Source organism: Montipora capricornis, chromosome 6 (assembly GCF_036669925.1).
Source record: "Montipora capricornis isolate CH-2021 chromosome 6, ASM3666992v2, whole genome shotgun sequence".
NCBI classification, from domain to species: domain Eukaryota; kingdom Metazoa; phylum Cnidaria; class Anthozoa; order Scleractinia; family Acroporidae; genus Montipora; species Montipora capricornis.
In genome coordinates, this window is record NC_090888.1 from 47,291,492 (window position 1) to 47,316,491 (window position 25,000).

The 25,000-nt window shown below is 38.6% G+C and overlaps 2 protein-coding genes across 3 annotated transcripts in view; both read left to right on the forward strand.

The window, feature by feature from the left end:
• LOC138052304 (microtubule-actin cross-linking factor 1-like) overlaps positions 1-19,096 on the forward strand; it is a 95,126-nt gene extending 76,030 nt beyond the window's left edge. For both annotated transcript variants that reach the window (XM_068898708.1, XM_068898707.1), the window contains exons 60-75: positions 1,792-1,963; positions 2,129-2,310; positions 2,745-2,922; positions 4,129-4,313; positions 5,584-5,728; positions 9,186-9,367; positions 10,003-10,147; positions 10,873-11,054; positions 12,311-12,455; positions 13,172-13,353; positions 14,028-14,172; positions 14,694-14,861; positions 16,148-16,291; positions 16,752-16,934; positions 17,222-17,368; positions 18,035-19,096. In XM_068898708.1, the coding sequence (XP_068754809.1) occupies positions 1,792-1,963; positions 2,129-2,310; positions 2,745-2,922; positions 4,129-4,313; positions 5,584-5,728; positions 9,186-9,367; positions 10,003-10,147; positions 10,873-11,054; positions 12,311-12,455; positions 13,172-13,353; positions 14,028-14,172; positions 14,694-14,861; positions 16,148-16,291; positions 16,752-16,934; positions 17,222-17,368; positions 18,035-18,283 (2,734 nt within the window). In that variant the 3' untranslated portion in view covers positions 18,284-19,096. The remainder of the gene's footprint in view (positions 1-1,791; positions 1,964-2,128; positions 2,311-2,744; positions 2,923-4,128; positions 4,314-5,583; positions 5,729-9,185; positions 9,368-10,002; positions 10,148-10,872; positions 11,055-12,310; positions 12,456-13,171; positions 13,354-14,027; positions 14,173-14,693; positions 14,862-16,147; positions 16,292-16,751; positions 16,935-17,221; positions 17,369-18,034) is intronic.
• A 4,758-nt stretch (positions 19,097-23,854) lies between these two features.
• The window catches only part of LOC138052306 (putative leucine-rich repeat-containing protein DDB_G0290503), a 25,674-nt gene continuing 24,528 nt past the window's right edge, over positions 23,855-25,000 (forward strand). The window contains exon 1 of the mRNA XM_068898709.1: positions 23,855-23,990. Coding sequence (XP_068754810.1) covers positions 23,962-23,990 — 29 coding nt within the window. The 5' untranslated portion in view covers positions 23,855-23,961. The remainder of the gene's footprint in view (positions 23,991-25,000) is intronic.

The window sequence follows — 25,000 nt, forward strand, 5'->3', positions numbered from 1 at the left end:
TTATGGTTGCTGCTCCAAATTTATGGAATAATTTGCCTCTTGACGTTAGGAGAGCACCAAACATTTTTATTCAAAAAAGCTTTTTTAAACATATAGCTAAGGTTAATAAGGTTATATTTTAATTATCTTTTATATTGATAGTCTTTAAATTTACTGTTGTTTTAATTATTTATATTAGTATATTAGTAATTATTATAATTTTTAAGTTAGCGCAAATGAAAATAACCCAACTGATATTTGCGCTTTATAAGTGAAATAAAATATTATTATTAACCATGAAATTTGTTGCAATGCGCAGATTTGACAGCTCTCCCTAAATCGCGTTATTTATTTCTGAAACCATTGTTGTCTATGATGTCTCACTAAAGGCCCGGCAAGAAAAACGGTAGCTAGGTTTCTGGTGAACTTTAGACAATACACCTTCTGTAAATCATTTTATTATTTTCGTATGCAAATGTTTTACTATTTCTTGCGATAAAAAACGTTGCCGCTGGTCATGAAAAGTGATTAGAATTCATGCAGACGTTGATTAATAAAGCCTTTTTTCCATCATGAATTATTAAATAGAATTGATTAATAAAGCCTTTTTTCCATCATGAATTATTAAATAGAGTAAATTATCCAACAGGCCACGTTCGATGAATCTTTATTTCAGGAATAATTCCATTTCCTTTAGGAAAAGTGTATTTGTTCTATAGTTCTCAATGGATATTTTAATGCCACTGGTAATGTTACTATTTAACCATTACGCTGTGTTTTGTGGTGACTGCTATTTGATTGGATTTAAACCACTTAAAACAAGACACAATGTTACTCTTTGACCGGCATATCTTGGTTGCTTTGGAGGTGATTCTTCGGAGAACGTTGACACTAACTGACGGAGACCAACACGTTGATCACCGATCCAGGATGGTTCGAGAGATTCAAGGAAGCAATCCATAAACGAACGGTGCGGGCCTCCCTACACAAAAGGGATGGAGGATAATTTAAACTCGTGTATCTTTATGGCACAACCTTTTGAACGCGTGTGTCAGAGGCGGATACACTTCTGGTTTTTTGTGTTTTTTTTTCCTGTAATAGCGTACATACAGCTGCAGGTGAGCGGCACCAGTCTACAGTCACAAGGATATAGAATAGCGCAAATGGACCTAAGTGTCAACAATTGTAATGGGTACTTAATAAAGTTAAAGTATATGATCATGATAACGTACATGCAGAGGTATAAATTAAATTAAGAGACGTTGCTCAATAGCCCTTTTCACGGTTAGTTTTTCTCATTTGCATTACAATGTAATCTGACGTGGATTAGAGGCAATTTCGGGTTAAAACTGCAGAATAGCCCGAAATTGCCTCACATACATGCTAGATTATATTGTAATGCAAAGGAGAAAACTAACCGTGAAAAGGGCTATTAACCGATAATTCATTTTTAACGCAACAGACTTGCGAAATAGAAGTATTGTCCATGACTTATCTTATTGGTTTGGTTTGCACGTCCAACATGTTTCTTTTTTTTTTCTTTAGCTCGCAAATACTTCTCAAAATACTCCTATATTAGAATACTTATTCAGTAAAGTCTCAACCAAGTTTATAAATGTATTGCTAAATTGACCTCCCTAGGTACTTGGAGTGGTCAATTTTCGTACATCAACTCAGTTGACGCTACCAAGCTACAATATTGCAAAAGTTTCAACTAAAAGTCGGGCTGTTACACCATAATTTCTTGGCATGCCTTTCAACGAAACTGTTGCTTCCTGTGACAGTTCCTTTACTGTTGTTTTTTCTGCTTAGGCTTGAGAAATTTACGCAAGACATCGAGAAAGAATACCAGACATTTGATGCATGGCGTGACAAATGTGATAACATGAACCAATGGCTCACAGAATCCGAGAAACTTATTAAGAGTGAGGAGAAAGTTTCAGGTGACATTGATGCACTTCAAGAGCAGATCCAAGATAACCAGGTTGGTGTAATTCGCCTAGTGATACCTGAGAATAAATACGAAGAAACCAGTCCAATTAAATCAATGTAGCTTAACATAGAGTTTTCTTCCCACTGTTCAACTCTAAATAATTGTCATTGTACCATATGTTTACAATTAGATTTTGTTATTGTATTTCTCCTTCAGCTATTCCTAAGTGAGGTACAGCAATACGAGCCAAAAGTCGAGGCCATGCTTAAAGACAGTCAGATCCTTGTGGATAACAGCAATCTGGATAAAACTGACATCGATGGAGTGGACAAAACTAAGAGTGCACTTAACACCAGATGGAATGCAGTCAATGACCACCTTAATAACAGACAAAAGGAGTGAGTGAAATCAAATCCTCGGCTCGCGAGTGGAGCGCATATCCCTTCAACTGGTTTCGATACCCATCGAATTGTCGTTCATAATACAACGTTCTGTTGTGCTCCAAATACTGACACGGATGGGATGGGTCACAACCTTCTTGTAACTTCCTCCTAGCTTACGGACGACATGCCTGTTAGTGATTAAGAAGGTGTTTGTGCTGATCTCAGTAAGTTTTGGCTTAAGAACTTCAAGGTCGTTTTTGTAAAAAGTGGAGGGAAACTTTAGAACCTTTGAATGTTGCTTTACTTGTCATGAACACTTCAAAATGAACATGTAGGATAAGAATAAGGTTTTTTTTAAATCTTAATAACTGGGGAAGAAGCATTCAAAAAATAGGAAACGATTTTGACCTGATTTCACTGTAACATCTTGACTTGAAAATTAATTGCAGACTGGAATCAGCCTTGTTGAACATTTTGAAGAAAGACAAGGAAGGAACGCTCACTCGATGGCGAGAACAAGCCGTAGCTCTTGGTTTGCTTGTCACTGAAGCCTCAAAGAAACTCAATGACACCCCAGTTGATGATTCAGACTATGGAGCGATTAAAGCTGGAGCCGATAAATTAGAGGTAATATGCGATCGAAGTTAGACAACTTAAAGGAAAGCCTGCGATCGGGTGGAAGAAGCCGATCGAAAGGCGAGCTTTTTCAATTTTGGGCAATAGGTCTCGCCCAATTGTTCATGCAAATCGTACCTGTAGGATTAAGTGCACTAAGCGTTTCAGTCCCAGCGTTGATCAGAAACTCTGTTCTCGAGTTTTCTGCAGTCTGTGGAAACTTGCTAACGGTCAGAATGGTAAGACTCGGTCGAGATTAAATCCAATTAATAACCTGAGTAACACTTCGCGTTTTTAGGTACAGGAATCCGCTTCCTTATTACAAAGAAAAAATAATAAATGAATATTTGTATTTACCGAGGGTGAAGTATGTTATTACCGGCAGGTGCCGGTAGTTTACATAATAACCCTCAAAACTTTTTAAAAAATAGAAAAAAAAATACTTATTCTTAGAGAGTTCAATAATCTTAAAATGCTCAAAAGATGTGTTTTTCTGAATAGGGTTGTGCTGTGGCATTTTCCTGAAATTTGTGTTGGAAATCATGCCGTTTCTGTACGAGTTTCCAAGATTATTCCATGGAGGACATGCACTTGGAGTGGCTCCATTGTCCCGAATTTGTTTCACATCATAGTGTCAAGACGTCAGTACTGAAATGTCTACGAATATGTATATTGTGCGGACAAATAAGAATGGAGCCAGATAGTACAACAATCACAACAACAACATTGATTTTTATACATAGATACAAACAGAGAGCGTGAATTGAGCTTTATTTTAGTGAAATAAAGTACTGACATCCTGGAATAACCACAGAGGTTACAGACGCCGGGCAGCCCCTACTATGATCTGCTTTCACTTTCGACGGAAGCTCATGATTTTTTGACTTTAAAATATCCTTATTTAGATGTAACGTAGCTCGTGCATTTTTTCCGCGCGTGCAGCTTCGATCTTATTTTTGTCCATACCCTGGCATAAAATTGGTGTCCTAAAATCCCCAGCCTTGTTTCAAGAAAGAGGGTTGCAAGTTACACGCTTCAAGGTCGTGTGCTTCTTCTTTCGACTAGTATGTGAACATTTCTCAAGTAAGTGCGGCATCATCTGGTCAAGACTACGTAAATCAGAATCAGATTTGGAAAGGTTAAGAAACCGCTTAATGTAAGCGACGTTTATTTTGTGTGCCAAGCATGAGCGTAAGTCGCCCTTTTTTCTTTTCGTAGCAAGTTGAACTCGCTCTCCATGAGGACCTGAGCAACGAGTTAATTGAAGTGACAAACACAGGCCGAGATATAATCACGACGAAAAAGTTGCAATCCGATGATGCAGATGGCGTCGATGAAACCATAAACGCGCTAAATAGACAAATGACTGAATTAGAGAGAGACACAAGGGAAAACAAAGACAAGTAAGGGATGCTGAATATTCCCAGGGGCACCCAACGATAATCTTCGGTGAAATATGTATTCGGGAGAGTCAAACTGTTCTAAGAATTTTTGGTTCTACGTTGTCAGAAGGCTACAGATTTCTTTACTAAAATATCACCTAAAAGATTCGCAACCAGGGAAAAGTAGTCCCTTATGTTTTCGGGAGGGATATTTTTGCAAATTTTGGCACTGAAAAAGGTCATCTAGAGGTTTCGGATGAGCAAATTGTTAGGCTGAAACGGTTCTTAGAAGGTAACGTTTAGCTAGAAATTTGTGAAATGAAGATATCATTCCCAAACATTTTCGGGCGCTTCAATTTTCAGCTAAAATATCTGAAAAGATCAAATTCTTCTAAATGATAAAAACATTTCTTTAGGCAGTCTTTATACATTATAAGGAGCCTAGAAATGTCTCTCAAAAGCCTTTGGCTTAATTTTCTCGTTGGGTGCCCTCGTATTTCTAACCTACTTTTATTGGTTAAATATTACCAACCAAATGTCTTGTACCTGCTCGCCCTTTCATATACCGTATGATCTCTTTAGGCAAGTTTTCATCAGCGGCACAAGCATAAGCAACGTACGCAGGCTTCGTCACGTTTTACTAATTAGTACATTTTATTAGAACAAAAGCATCATAAATGCGTCTGTGTATATTGTTTGAGCTTATGCTTGCTTTGCTATTGAGCTTGAGCCGGCCGCACCTAGGCGAAAATAGCGCGGCGCTTATTGCGCAGCGAAGAATTTGCCCGGGGTGCGGATTCATTTGTATGCGCATTTGCCGCCGCGGAAATAGTGCTGAATATCAAACATGTTTGATATTGTCTTCGCCGCGAACTTTTCTGACGAAATTTTCGCCTGGTGTGTGAACATTGAACGAACTTAGCGCTGGCAAAGATGACCTCTTGTCTTCATTACGTACACCACTTTAGGGTGAAAAGTGCAGTTAGTGATGATGAATCAGTTTACTAAGTGGGTAGGTCAGGAGTACTGCAAAATAATGCAAAATACTTTATCTTATCTGTAAATATCCTAGACGATGCATAATAAGGCTTTCATACCTCGTGTAAGCCGCGCAATAACAACGCTTGGTGTGAGGAGAACAACACCGGCACTGAGTACGATTGAATTGTTCGCGGCGGAATTAGCGCCGCGCTGTTTTCGCCTAGTGTGCGGCCGGCTTTAGCCCTGAGGGATAAAGAGTTTACCAAAGCTATATTTTTTAATTACGTTTTTGTTTTGTTTTTTTTGTCAGAATAAAGGAAGCTTCATTAAAATATTTTGGTCGTTCACTCGCTGAGTGCGAAGATGGATTTGAAAGACTTGAAGATTCTGCAGCGAATTTCTCCGACATTGGATCTGACATCGGTGAAGTTGGAAAACAGTTAGCTCAATTGAAGGTAGAACGTAAGCCTCAGTACTCCCGACGGACACTCCTTGTAATTCAATCCGTTCAATCTTGTTCTTTAGTTTATGGGTTTGGTATACAAATACCTTACGATTTTCTCATATCAAGAACATTTTAATTGGACTCTCAGAATGAAAGTGAGAACGAACACGCCCTTCGAATTCAAGATTTTGCTTTTCGCTGTCGTGTGTTTTATCCCGATGTAAGTGACATTGAACTAAATGCCATTTGAATGGGGAAAAAAACTATAAAGCGCAAGTGATAAGGGATAAGGGGATTAACTAATGTTGTTAACTTAGCTCTCTGGTTAAATGGCAAGAAAACCGTGACAGTTGAAGAGTGTATCCCAAAGAGTGTATCTGTTTGTGTGTGCAGGGATGGCGCAGCAAATTTCCCTTTCGTAAACGGTCGTTGCCATTTCTCAGAACGGTCGTTGCCATTTGAAACGGTCGATGCCATTTATAACGGTCGACTACACACTTCACTTCAAAGAAAATTAAAAGAAACAAACTAAGAAAAAATATTAACAAAAATTAAGACAAAAAAGGAAAAAAAAGCATTTATGAAAGAAAAACTGGAGGGAAAAAAGAGTCCGAAAATCTCAAAACTCGAACTCGGGTTCTTAGCCCTCACCCTAAACAAAACCCTAATCCGAACCCTAACTCATATGACCAGCGAGACACAAATCCCAGTAACCGCAACCTTTTGAGTTCTTAGACCTAACGAGTGTAATTCAGAGCTAAAAAATGACATCGACCGTTTCAAATGGCAAGGACCGTTCTGAGAAATGGCAACGACCGTTAACGAAAGGGAAATAGGCGATGGTGCAGTGGTCAGAGCATTCACCTCCCACGAATGTGGACCGGGTTCGATTCCCAGACTCGGCGTCATATGTGGGTTGAGTTTGTTGGTTCTCTACTCTGCACTGAAAGGTTTTTCGCCGGGTAATCCGGTTTTCCCCTCTCCTCAACCCAACCCAAAATTTTATTTGATTTGCGTTAACTTGTTAATTTCAACTTATTTTTAAGAAAAACACGACACTCCTGAGTTTTACAACAGACATGTTTCGGCAGTTGCCTGTGCCATCGTCAGTGTGAAATGAACAATAAATTACAGTGAAATATAAATACTAGAGAAATTACAATAATGATAATGACAATAATTAAGACTAGACAATAGTAATTCAAAATTAAACAGAAAGTTCTAAATTAACATGTTTGACCTGTGCGTTAAGTGTTGGTTTGTCCCAAAATATGTGCAACGCCTCTTTGATTTTAAGAGCAAACCGCGAAGATGCCTGATCGATGATGGCAATATTGTCACGGGAGCATTCAGAGCGACATGCTAAGGAGCTCTCTAGATGCTTGAAAATGTGTGAGGCCCTGTCCGTCTCCAACTGTTCCCTTACACGTGTGTTGAAATGTTGGGTGGTCTCACCGACATAGCAAGCTGCACAGCCTGCACACGAAAATTTATAAACCACACATGATCGGAGTCCATTGGGGATAGGGTCTTTCACACTAAAGAGGCTACCTACTTTGAAAGAGGAAACCGCTAACACAATGTTTGCATTATTACAATAGAAATTTGAAAGTCGACGAATGCGCTTTTGGGCGACGCTAAAACAATAACCTATGTAGGGTAATTTGAAATAAAAGGTGTTAGGCGCTTGTTCACCAGTTGATCTTACAGAGTTGCCTGTTACATGCTGTGTGACACTGCGGTTAATGATTCTTTCTATTAGCCTAGATGGATACAGGTTTTTCTTTAGGATGAATGTTAGTGACGCAATGTCCTCATTAAACGCTTGCCAGGTGTTACAAATCTTATAAGAGTTCTATCAACAAGGGTCTTGACTAGCCCAACTTTGTATGAAAATGAGGTAAAGCTAAAAAAACAGGTTAATAAGCCGGTGAATGTTTTCTTACGGAATACTCTAGTAACTACCGTAGGCCCCGTGTTGTCAACGTATATATCTAAAAAGGGCAGTTTATGATCTCATTCCGCTTCCATGGTGAATCGTATGTTGGGATGACGGGAGTTGAAACAAACAAAAAGTGTCATCCACGTACCGTCGATAGAAAAGAGTTTCCCCGATTAATGCTCTACGGCGCTAGAAGATTAGACACTTAAATAAAGTTCCTTTCCTTTCCTTTCTAAATCTGGAACACCCTCCTCCATTAAACGCAAGCTCCCAACCCTCCCTCGTCAGCAAAACGTAGTCGTTCAGACCAGACATCCACATCTATGACTACATTTTTCAGTACCCGGCAAAGCCCCCTCGACTTATAGCTGTTTGTACACTAAGGTGGCCTTAGACACCATTAGCCGTTTTAAGACCACTCCTAGGCGCTTGTTTTTCCTGGAAATAATAGAATAGACATTTTTTTATGAAGAGTGATTGGATTCTTCAGTGTCCCACGGAGTAGAGGAACACTAAATGATTGCGAGACGGGGCTTACAGTTTGTAGTCGCTATTCAATAGGAGTTGAAATTACAAACGCAGCACTTTCTATTCAGTTATTTAATAACCTGAGTGTGGGTCTAGCCGAGTTCCTACCCTGGTAGTCAGATGTCCAACCAATAGACCTTATTCACGAAGGCCGCGGGTTGGATTTGCTATTATCATGCAAATTAGCCTCACACTTCTGAGGGGGCAAACAACACAAGTTCGAGAGGTTATAACGAATATGTTAGCCACACAGGTGATTTGTTTCACGTTCATTGAATGTTTATCACCTAAGTAGTAAAGTAGAATGATAACACAAGTTACTTCGACGCTTTTTTAGTAAAAAATGAGCAGCTAACGAAGTAGGAAGTTAAACTGTCAAAGGCAATCAAAAGATATATAATTATTATAAAAGTACTTAATTCTATATACTAAAATGGACTTTGAGCAATGTTATTTCAATATTTTGACGAGTCGATTTTCCGCAATTTGCCTTTTTTCCAATGTTTGCTCCCCAGCATAACACATGGCTAATTTGCATGACAATTTGAAAACCAACATGGCGGCTATCGTGAATAAGGCCTATTGAACTGCCACCAGGTATGCTGGCATGACAGTATTTTAGACGGACTTTTACAATCTATCGCTCGTGTTAAAAAATCAAGCAAATCTGATTAATCGGTAAGACTAGAAAATGCTCTTTTTTCATGAGCCACTGAGAACAACGCTGATAGGGCTGCGAATTTAAATAAGATCTGGTTTTGAAGAGCCCTGTTATAGAGAAGAATTGGCTAAAATTAGTCCTTTAGCGCCAAAATTCATTTCATGCCGTTTAAAAAGTGTACTTTAATTCTTATGCGCTGAGTTTTGAAGATCCATGATGTATCTAAAATTTTGGTCTTCATAAATGTCCGAGTAGGAGGAGTGTAAGAACTGCCCTTTTGCGCTTGGAAATACACAAAGCTGTAATTTTGACAATTCTGTTGTTATTAACTTGAAGGAATTTGAGAGTGAAATGGTCAAGGAGCAAGCCAAATTCAGTGATATCAAAGACCAGTTTGAAGACGGCAAAGAGATTGGTGTAATGAGGGATGAAGATCAGGTGCGGGTCATGCGCAGGATAGGTGCGTTGGACGAAAAATGGGCTGAACTGGACAAAACGCATGACGAGAATCATCAAAGGTAACTAGTGGGTTTAAATTATGGTGCATCTTCTAAAACAGACAATACCAGGTTTAGTTATCCTAGTTGTTTCTTTGTAAGATCATTTTAGCAGTAGGTCAATTCACAGAGAGTTTTGCAGCGAAACTGAAGGCATGATTGGGGTCAAGGTTCCTTTCAAGCCTACGTGTGTTATTGTCTTGCATATTAGCAAGTTGCTTGTTTTTCTGCGATGATCATTCCAAAGGCAGCTCTTAAGTTCAAAATATCAAATTTTTTTTTGTCTTAACTGTTTCTGCCATTGAATCAGTAGTCGCGTTATTAACAACGCAAACAGCCGGCTGTGTCCATTGATCACCAAAAAACCCGTCGGGGAAATAAAAAGTAGTAACGGTTGTGAACAGTTATTATTATCGTGCGATATATCACACCGCCCAATAAAGGGCAGTGGAGGGGCTTTTGAGACCAACGGTTGTGCCCAGCTACCAACCAGGAAAGCCAGCTTTAAGTGGACCAGGAGATTGTCATTTTCATTGTGATGATTATCATCATTATTGTTATAATCATAATATTTGAGGCTTATTCCTGCCTTTGAACAAACGCTATTACTAGAGCGATTCGGGGCAGTAAACTGAAATGTGTGTGTTATTTGACAGATTGACGCAAGCATTGATAGTTCTGCACGAAGAGCTCATGGAGGAAATCTATGATTGGTTGAGCGATGCTGAAAAGCAGACAGACTCCATAGCTGTAAATAATGATGATATTGCCGTTGTTAAAGAAGAGCATGGCAGACATAGGGTATTGAAAATATTTGCTTTCCATGAAGTTCTAACAACGATAAATGGGATTGCATAATTTTGATAATATAATCCAACAATAATCGCAGTATTGCTCATATGGAACTCCAGTTTTGCTTAACGTTTTCATGAACATCATGTGTCCAAAAAAACGCTAGTATGAGGTGCTAATAATTTTAGGGGCTTCTTTTCAAAGGTACCTCAAAATCTTAGTCCTCAAACATGACTTGGTTGAGCACTAGACTATCAGGGTCTTCAAAAACAAGGGAGAAACTGCTAGATTTCTTATCACATTTGCAAATGGTTAGACTTTCAAATCCTATAGAATGACAAATAAACACAGAAACCACAGGGCCCGGCTTGTTCAAGAATCCTCACTCTATTGGCAAAGAGTAGGGCACAGAGTTCTTTGTAGTCTATACTTGTAGAAGCCATTGCGATTTCCCCTTACTCTAATACTAACTCGAGAAGACTAAAGTAAATTTTAAAAGCTGGGCTTTTAACATGTTTTCAAGGTTAGTTTTTTTCAGTCAAATTTCACCGACACTTAGGAAAAACAGACGACGAAACTTACCTGCCGAAACGATTACGTCTACGAGAATCCACATAACTTTATTTTGGCCGCTTCTTTGATACAGGAAGCTAGAGTAAGGGTTGAACTGTATTTTTGTTTCATTTGATTATTACTTTTGACTCAACCTGTCATCTTTCTATTGTCCCAAACAGGAACTGAAAGAGGAAATCGCATCATTTGAACCGACGTTCCAAAAAGCCATTTCCATCAGCGACCGGCTCCTGAACGAAAATCTTGTAGATCCAGAGAGAGCCGACAGTTATGAAAATGAAATCGACAGTCTTGAGAAAAGATGGGCAACATTGCAGAAAAGAGTCTCAAATAATGGCACAAAGTAAGATCTCTTTGCAGGCCCATGTTATAACTGCGCTGAATTTGTGTACAGTGAGCTTCGTAGAAAGTGTCAAACATCCTTCTAAAACTCATTAATAATTCATACGTTTGAGAGCCAATAAAAAATGGCTATATTCGTCACGTGGATGAGTTTTGATAACCAATGAAAACACAGATGAAAACCACACCTGTTTTGGATCACATATCAAAACCACGCGTGGTTTTCATCTGTTTTCTCATTGGACATGAAGATTTATGCATCAAAACAAAAATTGAACAGAACAACAATACTTCAGTTTAATTAATTATCATAATTAATCAGCGTCACTGCCAATTCATTTTTTTTTTCCTTGACAAAAATTTTTACATCTTCAATAAAATACAGGAAGATTTAAAAAGATCGATCTGTATTCTAATAAATGTAGTCTTCCACAAAAATAGCATCTTGCATTGAACCTACAGTAGCTTATAAATACTGTCTCCTGTCTTACCTTTTATCGCCCATTTAGTTTTGAAAGTTTGCAACAACTTTGATTCTTCGGAGCAACTTCAGAATACCCGTCCACTTATTTGCATATTGCCTTCTGCTCTTTAAGAGCGAGACTGTCAAACACTCGCACTCGTTTTTGATATATGACATAATAAAAGCTTTGATTAATTTTAAATAATGTTCTTAATTATAATTCATTCTCAGTTATTGGTGGATGTCGGAATACACGGAATGCAACTGAATAAACTATTTTATCCATCGTGTTCCATAGATTTTACTGTTTCGCGCAGTATTTGGCGGATGTTATCCGACTGCGGAAAAAGAGACCACTATGGTTTGTGCTCAAATTGTCAAAACACCAGTTAATTGCGACAGTCCTTTTCAGGACTGCAGACAATTGGGATTCCATCAATGCTCGTTTTAACACTTTTTCGCGTACGATGCACTGTATCGCGGTTGTTTGCAATGGAAACACTCCTCGTTTGTCCGTGAGTCCTTCATCGGCTCCCTATTCCTAGCCCTGTTGACATCAGCTGACACTGTTTTTTTTTTTGGATCGGCTGCTATACGATGTATCAGTGACCGTTGATGTGAGGCGGCTCAGGGCACTTCTTCAATAGAGTTAATGAATTACCCACTAGAGAAATTGAAGATATAAACCTCTATCTATTTAAAACTCAGTGTCTTTGTCCGTCTTTAGCACTTATCATACGGATGACATTCTTGCAGATTAAAGCACTAATGAGTATTCCTGTAACATATATTAGATTATCTGGTGCCCTTGGGAAATATATCACGACAGGTCTGGATGAAGCCGAAGTAACTGTTACACGGGCAGAGTCTAGTATTGGTGGAGATGACGGAGAATATTTGGACCTTCAATCTGCAAAAAAAGCCCTGGACGCCTTTCAGGTCAGTTAGAGGTTGCGAGTCTCAAAGCTGTCGGCAACTTACCTTTGATTATCAGATAAAATTCTAGCTATCTCCTGGCCTTTAGGATTTGTGGCCTACGTTTTGAAACAGTTCCCTCAAGATTAAGGATTCATGCATGGAAACATTTTTATCAAACGAGCTCAAATGCCGGGCGTACCAAAACTGGATAGGTGTTTGATTTCTTCTGTAGTTCTAAACACGTTACAGACAAAGCCAAGAAAAGGGCATGATTGTCAAATTTGTAACGCTAAGCATCAGGCTCATAGTGGTGGATTTATACTTCAGTTTATAAGGATATGATTGAAATGAAAATGTGATCGATTTTAACAGAATCTCAAAGAAGAAAGGGAAACAAGTCTTTACCTACCTGATTACTGTTAGTAAGGTTTAAATATTTCCTTGTGCGGCAATTTCATATTTACGGTCAAAAAAAATGGGAATTTTTCCATCCAGGTGGTGGGTTCAGCATGAGTATCCCTCATATTCTAAGAACTGCAGTAGTGTTAGGGTCTGACTGAGGGTTGGAGGTTAGGTTTAATGTATGAAAAGGGTATATGTATTGGTAAAAAAACACGGGTTAAATAGAAAAGTCCAAGTGGTCCCCACAGGAATCGCAGTTACCTCCATTACATTTCTTTATAATTTACACTTGCGCATTTACACAATTTGTTCCAGTAAAGCACTCTCTTTTACAGGCCAAAAAGAAAGACGTTCATGACTGTCAAAACAAAGTCAACGAGATTCTCATCGAGTCCAATGATGTAATAAATGATGACTTCTTTAATGAGCACGAACGAGATCACTTTCAAGGGAGAATCAGTTTAGTGGAAAAAAGGAACAAAGATCTCGAAGAGAAAGTTGAGAAGGAAGAAACGAGGTGATGCAGTTTTTTCCTCTTTTTGTGCCATATGCACGCTTTCCATTTCCCTCCAGATTGGTTTATCAGTAAGTGGGATTTGAAAGAACTTATACATAATTGCACTGAAAGTTAAACGTTTTTGGAGCCAGGAATGGAAAGATCAACGTGTGAGTGGATAAGAAACTCGACTGAGAGAATCAGACTAGGTTTAAAGTTAGAAGCCTCGACGGAGTTCAACGTCAAACTCAACTGGTGATTAGATCAGCATTTTGCTAAATTTCAATCGTGCGCTTGCCAACCAAGTGACTAAGCCAATGTGACTCGTTTTCTTAGCTCGTTATTGCCTGCTAGTTACTAAAAAACATATATTATTGCTTCCTACAATCCGCTCTTTTAATAAATTTCATTGTTTTATGTCCTCAGAGCGCATTATTTGGTTTATGAAGAGCCTCTAAAAGATGACAATATTTCATTAGGTTCTGGCTGATAATGTTTGCGTGATTGTGACAAAATACTGGGCTTTTTTAGAGTTGCACTAAAGTTGTCGTATTCTCTTTCGATTGTGTTAAAGAATTTTCGACTTTTTTTGACTACAGCTAGACTAATCACAGGGCTTGAGAATTTTTCGCGTCATTAGAGTGGGTTGGATTATCAACATTTCTTGTCTTGGTTGTATGGTTTTTTTTCTCCAGACTGCTTGACGCACACATTTTGTTATTGAAACAAAACTTGCAAAGGATGAATGTCTGGCTCAACATGGCGGAGTCACGGACAAAGTTGCAGGAAGAAATTGGTCCCGGCTACGATGATGTAAAGAAACAACTAGAAGATCATCAGGTACTTAGTAAGATTTGTGGCACCAAAATTACTAACTTCTAAGAGTTTTCCTAGCAGCAAAAGGCCAAGCACTGCACGAAAAAGAAAGCACTCAGTTGGAACCCTGATATCGACTGAATACTTTAATTACATGTAGTAAAACGGTGCTCTTGCGAATTTCGTTTACGCGGCTGTATATGTCTTTCCAATTATTCCCAAAATTGTCAATTAATGAAACCACGCCTCTCATATTTAGGATCTACATATGAGAGCTAGAAAAACTAAGAACTACAGATCTCTCTTTATATTTTATTGGGGAGTGTTCCCAGACATAGGTGTTATCCAGACCCCGTCCTTAAGAATCGTACGATATCTTTTACATCTTTTTTCAATGTATGATATTAAGAGCTCCGCTATCATATCTCTGAAATACTGTGGACCGTCTTTTTACTGTGGAAGGTTTGTTATATAAACGTAGTATAAATGACTATCTTACGTAACTTGGCTAATGCACGGGACGTCGTTTTTATATTGCATTTTAGAAATTTCAAGAAGAGCTTCGTGATCATTCCATGATTTCCATGATTCTTGATGTGGACGTAGATCATCCTAGCGTCAATGAAAGAACTCAAGATCAGGTCAAGTCCCTCAGTGACCGCTGGAGTAAAGTGTGGAACTGGTCTGAAAAGCGAAAAGCGCAACTTTTGAAGGTATTATTCCTTCTTCTCTGAATCCCCATGGGACTCTGTTTAAGAATCATTCGTTAGCTTAGATCGATTGCACCAAACATGCTTGCTCCCTTGTAATTTAACATCAAATTTCATCAAGAAAAATACCGGCAGAATCATTGAATTTCTTCCACCAGTAAGGAGCAGAAAACTACTGAATCTTGGTAGTTGATGGAAAACAGCTAAGATACACAATAGTCATATTTATATGATTAGATAGTACATAGTTGTTAAACGTTTTCCATTCTAATGATATATGAAATAAATCCTGTGTAGGTTGAGCTACTAGACGATGGTAAGACTGAACAGGCGCATTGTAACATGTGGAGTAAATAGCACCATGAAAAATAATGAGTTATACATTAGGAGCGGGTTGCTCTTGGAAGAGGATCGGGATCTATGACTATGGATTCGTATTCTCAAGAGCAAAATAGTATTTTGAGAAATTTACGGACAAGAGAACAAGCCACTTTTGTAAAGTGAACTTTTCAAAACAAAAACACTAGTGTATTAGTTGTTCGCAATTCACCCCTATTCACAGGCACTCACCTTACGTCACGTGGGCCATGTTCGTGCCCTTGAACACCGAGGATATGCGACAAGTGGTATGTTTTTCCAAACTTTGGCCGCGTATAGCACTACTATCTCGCATACTCACGGCCTATACTCCCAACAGACCTTGCAGATCAGTTGGTAGTGCAAAGGTGATTCTTATAGGTCGTGGTTTTATTTCCCACCTTTGTCAGAGTTTTCTCTGACGTTTTGTGGGTCCATTTCCTTTACTAGGGCTAACACTCAAATGGATCACTTGACATGGGAATAAAGATATCAAATTACACTCCGCTCATAGATATATCTATTGAAATATGAGTCCTACACGGCCAAAGCTTGAAAAACGTTGCCCTTATCAATGATTACTGATAAAAAACCAACATGACACCTTCATTAGTTTGGTCTTCTCGCTCAAAGTGAAAACGTCCTTTTTCACTCTTGTTGTAACCATTTATAGAACACATCCTGGTTTGTTTAAAGTTGAAAATTATGCTTGACATGTATTTTTAAAAAGAAGTTAAAGAACAACAGCTGATCATGTCGCCCTGTCACTGAAGTCGTTATTTGGGAATAAGTCATCAATTCGTAAAATCCCAATTAATTCCCCTCAGTCAAGTTTGTTTGTATCCGACATCAACTTTTGTAGCAAAATTAACTGAATAACTCCAGTTTCTTTGTCATGGGATTGGCATCTTAATATGTCTTCACTGTCAAAGGTTCTGAGCAACTGGCAGAGATTCCGAGATGAACAGATGATATTACTTAACTGGTTATCAAACAAGGAGAAGGCTCTGAAAGATATGGGAAGAACCGATCTTGCTGATGAGGATGAAGTAAACGTTCACTTGGAAAAACTCAAAGTAAGAAACTCCTGTAACGATTTAAATTAGTAAATTAGTTCAACGGTTTTAACACTTGAAAAACATTTGCCTAAGTCTTGAATTTAATCAACACAATTTAGCATTTCCGAGCTCAGCGGATAACTTGTTTTGACAGGTGTCAATTGACCATAACATTGATGTCCAATATCAAAGATGTATGCTGCAAACTAGCTACAGTGTCAAATGTAGTATTGCCTCCTCGATGATCTCTTAACTTGAGCCCGTGATATGGTTACATGTACTGGTCACATTGGCATACATAAAGGGGCGGACGTTCATGACGTCATGGCTATAAAACCAAATTTTCTCACATCGATGGGTTACCATATTTTCTTAACAATGGTGCTCCGCGCGCGGAGCTCCGCTTTTGATAGAGTGCATTACGATTTCTTTGTGTGTACACGTATGTTAATGTATTGCTGTTTTTTACTAAACCTAGTTGATAGAAAAAGAGCTAGACGAGCAGAGAATGCGACTGGAATCATTGCACAAGGCTGGAGAAGATTTACTAAAGAATGTAGATGAATCGGATCCAGCAGCCTTGGAAATCAATAATCAACTGAAAGACTTCGATGACTGTTGGAATGACATTGCAAAGGAAGTTATCAATAGAATACAGAAGGTACAAATGAAAAGAGGTAGCCATGAATTCCCTTATTAGTGCCAAATTTGCGAAGTAGGTTACAATGTCGATTCTAACAACCATTTGGATACCGAGAACATCTTACGTAGATAAAAGGTTAACACCAAAAATGTCATATTTTGGGGTTTACCGCCTTTTGCTTTTCTGTCAAGAAAACTCTTTTCCAAATGCTTAACGAAACTGTTAACGGAGCATAGAGCCTCGATTCATGGCCGACAAGATATATTACGGTTTTAATATATTATGCAATCCTTTTATTTTTACAGCTCGAGACAGCCCAGAGTAAATTAAAGGAGTTCCGAACGGAACTAGACGTCACAAATAAATGGTTGGATGAAACTGAACAGTTACTAAGGTCATTCAACGTAGGAATGGATCCAGAGGAGGCCAGCAAGCTGCAAGAAAAGACAGAGGTCAATGAAGCTATGTGCTGTCTACTTTACTACTTGTAATTTGAGCTAATTTGTGTATCAGTGTTGTGATTTAAATATAATAATGGGGATTTAGCATTTTCTAATCCCCTTCGAAAATTTCGTGGACAATTTACTCTGGCACGCGTCGTACGCTCTTAGAATCTTACAAGGATGAGTAAAATAATGTATTGATTAAACGCACTCTGGTAATGTAAGCTGGAAACTTATCGCGCCTAGATTAGAAAGAAAAAAATGACCTTAAAGTTTCAATGGACATGATACAGACGACAGCATGGGGCAAGCAGTTAGATATTTACAAAGCATGGTGAAATTCCCTTCCCAACCATAAAGGCCATTCAGTTGGTACGCAGAGCATCAATGTACCGTACATGAAAATGCAGAGGTTTGACCAAAGGTCCTACTCAATAAGAAAGCGAGCAATATAGTTTTAACTGAATTGACAGCAAGGATCCCAGAGGATGTCCTTTTTTAAATAAATTCCTTTTCTCTCAGACGTTTTGAATAGCCATATTCGTGTCCAGATTGGATAGATAACGCACAAGATAGATTTGAAATTTGTGACAATGGTAACGCTTTTGGGTTCCGAAATATAGCCCAGTCGCAAAAACCTTTCTTTTAGTAATGGAGTATTTTTTCTCTCTGCAGATTAAATGTGAAGAATGTTCTCTGTACGCTACCAAAGTTGCTCGAATCAACATACTTGGTAAAGAACTCGCCGGGGAAATAGACCAGCCCTCTCATGATGCTATTCAAGAGGAACTCGAACCCTTCAATGCTCGGTGGAGCGATGTTTTCAATCAGCTTGACAATTTCAGCGACAGGGGTTATCCTCAACAGCAAAATGAGTGCTGCTTTATTCGAGTCATGAAAAGCAGGCTTGGAGTTTTTCAATGATTGACTGCAGCAGATAGCAGCGACAAAAGTGGCACCTGCTTGCCGCAAAATACTGTCAGAACCTGGCATAGGACTTTTGATGCCGGCCAGCGCACGATCTTAAGTAATCCGTGAGTGCATGCCTAAAAGAAATACGGTTCTTTTAAACTCCCGCAGTCTAACCTCTTTTGGTATCTACTAAAACAGAGAATAGCGTTGAAGGCGCGCTCTGATTGTTTTTTCGAACTCCGAATATTTAACAATTATTCGCCGAAGGCGAAGTGATTATCGGTGAATATTCACCGAGACGAAGTCGAGGTGAATATTCACCGATAATCAGTGAGCCTGAGGCGAATAATTGTTTTAGTATAAATACACAGGTGATTATTTCAAAAAAGAGAAAAAAAAAACATTTCAACGCGAAATCATCTTCACTTACAGTGGCAAAACGACTACTGGCAGCCATTTTGTCCGTCGAGGTGATTATCGGCTGATAATCCGAGATAGCGAGCCAATGAGAGCACGCGATTTTGTATAATCACCTGTGTATTTATACTAACCTGTGCTATTCACCTCTGAGCAACTTGCGCGGGATTTCCGCCCGTAAATAGTTTTGATTTTGTAGGAATAAATAAGTTAAAATCATCTTCTTGTGTTATATTATCTCACGCACTGTTTTAGTATACACTAAAATAATATTCACGACTGGGTAACTATCCGGCACTTCCACTTCGGTGAATAGTTGTTAAATATTAAGATAATTGTAGAAAGAAATGGTTGGTGTAAAGTTATTAGATAACTAGTTGACAATACAGAATGTTCTCTTTACTTTTCTTAAATGTCTTATGGAATCCACTCAATCGATTAATCCTAATTGTAACCCTGTTCCCTATACAGAATGAAGGAACCCCTCCGGGGTATTATTTTATTATGTTTTTAAATTGACAAAGTCATCGTGCTTTACATTGGTGGTGACTGAAATGGAACTTTGGAAATTCGATTTTCATTTCATGTAAAATGTTGTGATGAGTGACTCTCTTCTTCTTTAGAGGAAAATTCAGTCAGGACGCAGCTCTTTATAACCTATAATTTCATTGGATCCCTTTAGGACGCAGCTCTATTGTGTTTTACGTCATGGTCTATTGTTTCTTTTGTATCGTTCTTTGTGTCCATTGTTTTCTGAACCAATCCCGAGAGTCGTTCCGAGAGCTGCGTGGCTGCCCGGAAAATTTATTTATGGGTTCTTCCCCTCAAGGGCGGTGGCCCTTAACTACCAAACTGTTGCTTTGGACTCCTTCAAATAATCATTTCTGAGTCCATTTAACTCTACAGTTACCATTTTCTGCCAAGTTTTTTCTATTTAATATTTCTTTGTCTGGTTCTACTCACAACATACTTGGTAAATCACGCGATCAAAACAGAAAATGCCTAAAAAGTTAGCGAGTTAACTATGTTTTTCAAAAATTTCAACACAACAGTACGAGAGTACCCATTCTAGTCCAAACTGTGTTATAGCATTGGTTATTAAAAGTAAAGTAATGGTAACCGATATTTATCTAGCTACGCAAACCTCCATTCTTAGCGATTATATATCTAAACGAAGTGCTGTGATTAGCACACCCTTAAAATAGGGGACATTTTTATACTGACAAGTTAAAAAAAAAAAACAGTATTTAAGTCATCCTTATAGAATTTCCTATTTTACCCTTTCTTTGGGTAATAAACTTTCTCTTTCGGGCCGTTGATATTTAAGCCAATTTTTAAAACCAATTTCAAGATATTATTAACGTTCTTCTGGCGTTTTGCTGTATTTGGTCAGTTTGAATAAACACTGAGACATTTCTGAACTTGTAAAGGTGATTACAGTTCGACAGATCTTAAAGAATCCGTTAACCGTTATTACCAAATGTTGAATGTATGCATTCCTAAATTTAAGCTATCCATGTAATGGACGTCAAGTTAGTTGGACGTTTTCTTTCCAGCTGCTTCGCTTTTTTGCCGTGTTCGCTATTTCTTTTCTTTGTCTTAATTTCTATATTGATTTCAGCGATAAAAATTATTGTACTGTCGGTTCTACTGCCAACGGATGGAAATGTAACGTTGGGATACCCTCTTTCAGGATCTGGTAACACGTCCGAACTCTTTTTGCTTTGGGTTCACAACGCTGTTCAATTAATTTAATCCTCTCATATAAATATTTTCAGCAATTTAATAGGTGCTTTCATCATGCAGATACTGATGAAATACTAGGATTTTCCCTTTTCGAAAAGAATTTTACCTTTACCCAACCTCCTTCGCAGCCGTTTTTAAGCTCGTTTCCACCGTACGCAGTGATGACGGATGATGATATAGGTGTCTTCATGGTAACTAACACTATTTTAATAGTGTTAGTGTTGGTTTCAACCAACAAAAAGGGAGCTTCCGGTCCATTTCCTTGTAAGAACATTGTGCTGTTATAAAATTTTTCTGTACTACATACATGACATTTTACAACTGAATTTGACATCATGATTTCTTTTTCATAGTTTTTATATCTAGTTTCATATTACACAGCATGCGTGTTTTAGCGGTTGATGGCCACTTTCGATTGCCATTTCGAAAATGAATAAAATATTAAAGCGTATCGTGCTGAAAGTATCTCTCACTCGTTCGCTTCGCTCACTCGTGAGAGATACTTGCAGCACTCGAAGATAAAATTCGTATCCCTGCGCGGCCATGTAATATCCTCTATATATATGTATATATAAAAAAGTTTGAAGGGACCAAGGACGGACAACTTCTGGATGACATTTCACTGGGAGAAAAACTTTTCATGCCCTGAGCGGGATTTGAACCCACTTTCCCCTGATTACCGGTTGGGTGTGATCACCACTACACTATCAGAGCAACCATGCTGGCTACATGGCCAGTCTACAATCTTGGACAAAATTGTTGAGAAAACTCTGCTTTTGGACTAAACGCTGATCATAAGTATGAAAAAGTAGCTCTCTTTTTGCCCCCACCCCCCCCCCCCCCCCGATCAATGTTGCTAGACTAAAGAAAGCATGTCGAACCTGGGCTTATCAACATTGGTTGTAGGGGGGAGGGGGATGGCTAATAATGTGCTATATTGAGGACGTAGTGTGCAAAATAACCCCTATTTTTAATATTCTCAACCCTTTTTGTCCAAGATTGTAGATAGCGAATGGGATTTTTACGTGGTCATCCCAGGCATTGCTTTTCCCCAACTAGATGACACTGGATCGACAGGAACGACGATTCGCAGGCGGACGAGAGGGAAAGAGACAATTTGTACAAGTTTAGAGCGTCTCTCGAACCAACAGCGCATCTCTGCCCCCCAAGAGTATCACAAATGGACTCACAGTTCAAGCCTCTGGAGAAATGTAATTAATGAAATTTGAAGGGACCAAGGACGGACAACTCCTGGATGACATTTTCATTGGTTGAAAAACTTTTTTTCTCCCAATGAAAATGTCAAAATGACGTCAAAAGTGCAGCCCGCTGCAAATTATTGAACCGTTGACCGAAAAAAGCTGGGGACGAGATTGTTATTTTTGTTGAGCAGAAAAATGGCTGCGAGTAGGTTTAGAAGTTTGAGCGAAGAAAATATTTTGAATGAATAATAAAGCAATTATTGAATTCGGCTTTCGTAGAATATGAAGAATTCTGCAGATCTCGGAGGATGTTATCCACTTCGGCCTTCGGCCTTTGTGGATAACACCCTCCTCAACCCGTAGAATTCTTCATATCCTACTCAGCCTCATTCAATAATTGCTAAATATTAACTGCAGACAGTACTGTTTCGGTCTTCTGGGCCTCATCAGTGCAGTGCTGATGTCTAGGATGGAGGTTTAAGCTTAGCAAGCCACCCCAAATGGTTACAGATAAATATTATTATGGAAGATGGAGGCTCCGGGTAATGGGCTCCTGGTTTAGTTGGCAGTTTGTATTTCTTGCGATTGTGAATGTTATGAAAAAATAAAACTTAATCTCACCTACTGGAACATAAAGATTGGCCATCAAGGCGTTAGTAGCCACCACATATTCAAATTTAATGGCATGAATTTTTTTGTGCCCGTTGTGCATCACTCTCTGATGTTCCCCTAGTCTTGCAATTGGTCTTACTGTCCCATCAGCGAAGCTCAGCAGTTGTTTAAGATGGCACGCTTCCCTTGTGCAGCATCCGCGTAGGTCTTCGGCAGTTCGGTTATAGCGAAGGTTGATTTAAGGTCTGGAGAAAATACACATGTGTGTTGGAGATGTGATTAGCAACTTTACCGAAGATTTCACTAAGTTCAGGAATTGATCTTCCAAAACTGGTTATCAAATCGCTCAACCGACAAGGGTAGGCAAACCTCCTAAGAAAAATACATAGGCCTTTCATCCCACCTGCGACGGTCCCATTCTTGCAGACAAATGAGTTAGGTATCCTCAGAGCTTCAGAAAACAGGGATAATTCGGCAAGGCCAATACTCTTCATCTGTAATCCGACTGATGTCAAATCGATCGTACTTCCAGATGTTCACTGCTTCAGAAAGCATAAAAAAATCCGAGTCGTCAATTGTATGTACTGTTTATGTACATGACTGTTAAAGCCTCTTTTGTTGACTTCTTACCAAACATGACGGAAAGATACACTGTTACCGGCAGCAAAATGTCCTAATCAACTTATAACCCGGTAAACGTCAGTGAAACGCCGTACTCGTATTTGTAATTTTGCGAATCTGAATTATTTTTAATCGCACGCGTGACTTCGGCTTCGAAAACCTCAGTCCACACCTCTCTCGGTTCAAACTCGTACTGGTAGTTGTACTCGATCCTCTAATGTCACCAACACCAGGCCTTCTTAGGACTACTCTTACCAGGAGGATATGACTCTTGGGTTGAAGTTGATGGTCAACATTTTCTTTTTTGATAATTAACATTCCATTTTTAAAGTCTTTACAATAGTTATTTTTTCACCCCTCTCCTTTTGTTTCAGTTCCCATAATTACAAAGGGAAAAAAACAGTTTTTCGTCTTTGTTGTGGATGTTTTATCCAGAATTTGCATCGTGCCACTGTTTGATTTGTCTACTGGATCGTCCTTAGGATATAATTCTTCTACAACGTCTTTTCCACTGCAAGTAACTTTCGCGTAGTTTTTATGATGTTAGGGGTTGGGCAGTTTGAACAGAGTTGGTACTCCAAAAAATACCTTCGGAGATTAGAGTGAGACTGCATGAGAGTACAATGACCAGTGCAATGACCAAGTACAATGCTACATGCAAGATGCAAAGAGTCATACTATTTGCAATCTTCTCTTAAACGTGTTTAAATTTCTCTTTTAAATTTGTATTCATCTCTTCTGCTTAAGATTTTTTGAAGTTGGCCTAAATGCCTTAAGGGGAATTGAGAAAATTGTAATGCATGGCCAATATGAAGTGACTGATCATGCATTCCACTAAACGCTTGCCTAATTTTGCGTTTATAGCACTTTCAATAATAAACTTGACCATACTTTGAAAAGAGTCAGTCATCCGTGCTACCGTTTTCGTCAACTGAAGAATTAATTTTGGGTCGAATTCCTCCAAACCCAAAACAATAAACTCGTGACAAGGAATTCGTTTTTAACCCGAAGGATCCGTTTATGCAAATACGTTCTGCATTGCTTTTCCTTCACTCGCATAGGAAACGTGGAGAGTAAAGGCTCACCGGAATTATGGCCTCATGGAAATACAAAATTGCAAGGTGAGTTTAAATCTAAAATCTTTTAAAAGTCAGGTATTGTTTGCGAGAACTGTGCGATTGATTTGTTCATTAAAATTACAAATAATTACCGACTGACGAAGGTAATTTCCACACTTCACCGAAATATGCCCTCACAAGCTAGTAGAAAATGCTGGTTCCTAGATTAAATTGCTTGTCTATTTGAATTGTGAACACAATGAATCAACATTTTTGTTTCATTTTCTTAAGAATGCGACCACTGAACATATTTGTTGATTAGTACAAAAATGGGACTCAATGACCATTCTGAAATATGAAAACAACATTTGCAGTAGGCGTAGCACTCGCACTCCATACCGCAAAGGCATTGGATGACGCTGGAGTTGCGCTGATTTAAAGTTGAATTGTGTACTAACCCTCGCATTCAACCTATGCCCTTGCAATTCGTCAAACCATTTTAAATTTGTGAACTTTTGTTGCATTATTTATTGCAGCGAGGCAAATTTATTTTCTTGGTTACGATTTCAAGTGAAAGTTTATGAGGCGAACTTAAGTTTAGAAATAGCAAGAAAAAAAGAAATAAAAGTAGGTAACACCCCTTCTTGACTACAATTCAGAGAAATCTTTATCATGGAAAAGGTTAACTCTCGCGTTCACAATTTTGCGAATTGTCACAGATGATCGGCATGCGACATCATATACAGTCTGGAAAACAATTCCAGTTACTTCTAGAATTCAGGCTTCTCCAGAGAAAGGTTGTTTATTTATTGGACGTTTTACAATTAGAAAAGAAACCTTTGCAATAAGAAGCAAAGGAAACAGCTTTAAAAATAACACTTAATTCTCTACAGAGACAAGAGTCCCCAGAGAAAATGTTTCATTTTGAAAGCGAAGTGTTTTCCAAATGAAACAAGACCCTTGACCAAATGAGCGTGAATTGAATAAATTAAACCCAGTAAATTCTTGAAAGGTGTTAGCCTGAAAATTGTGCTCAGGGGTTTCGTTTCTCTCTTTCTTTGGTATTTATGGGT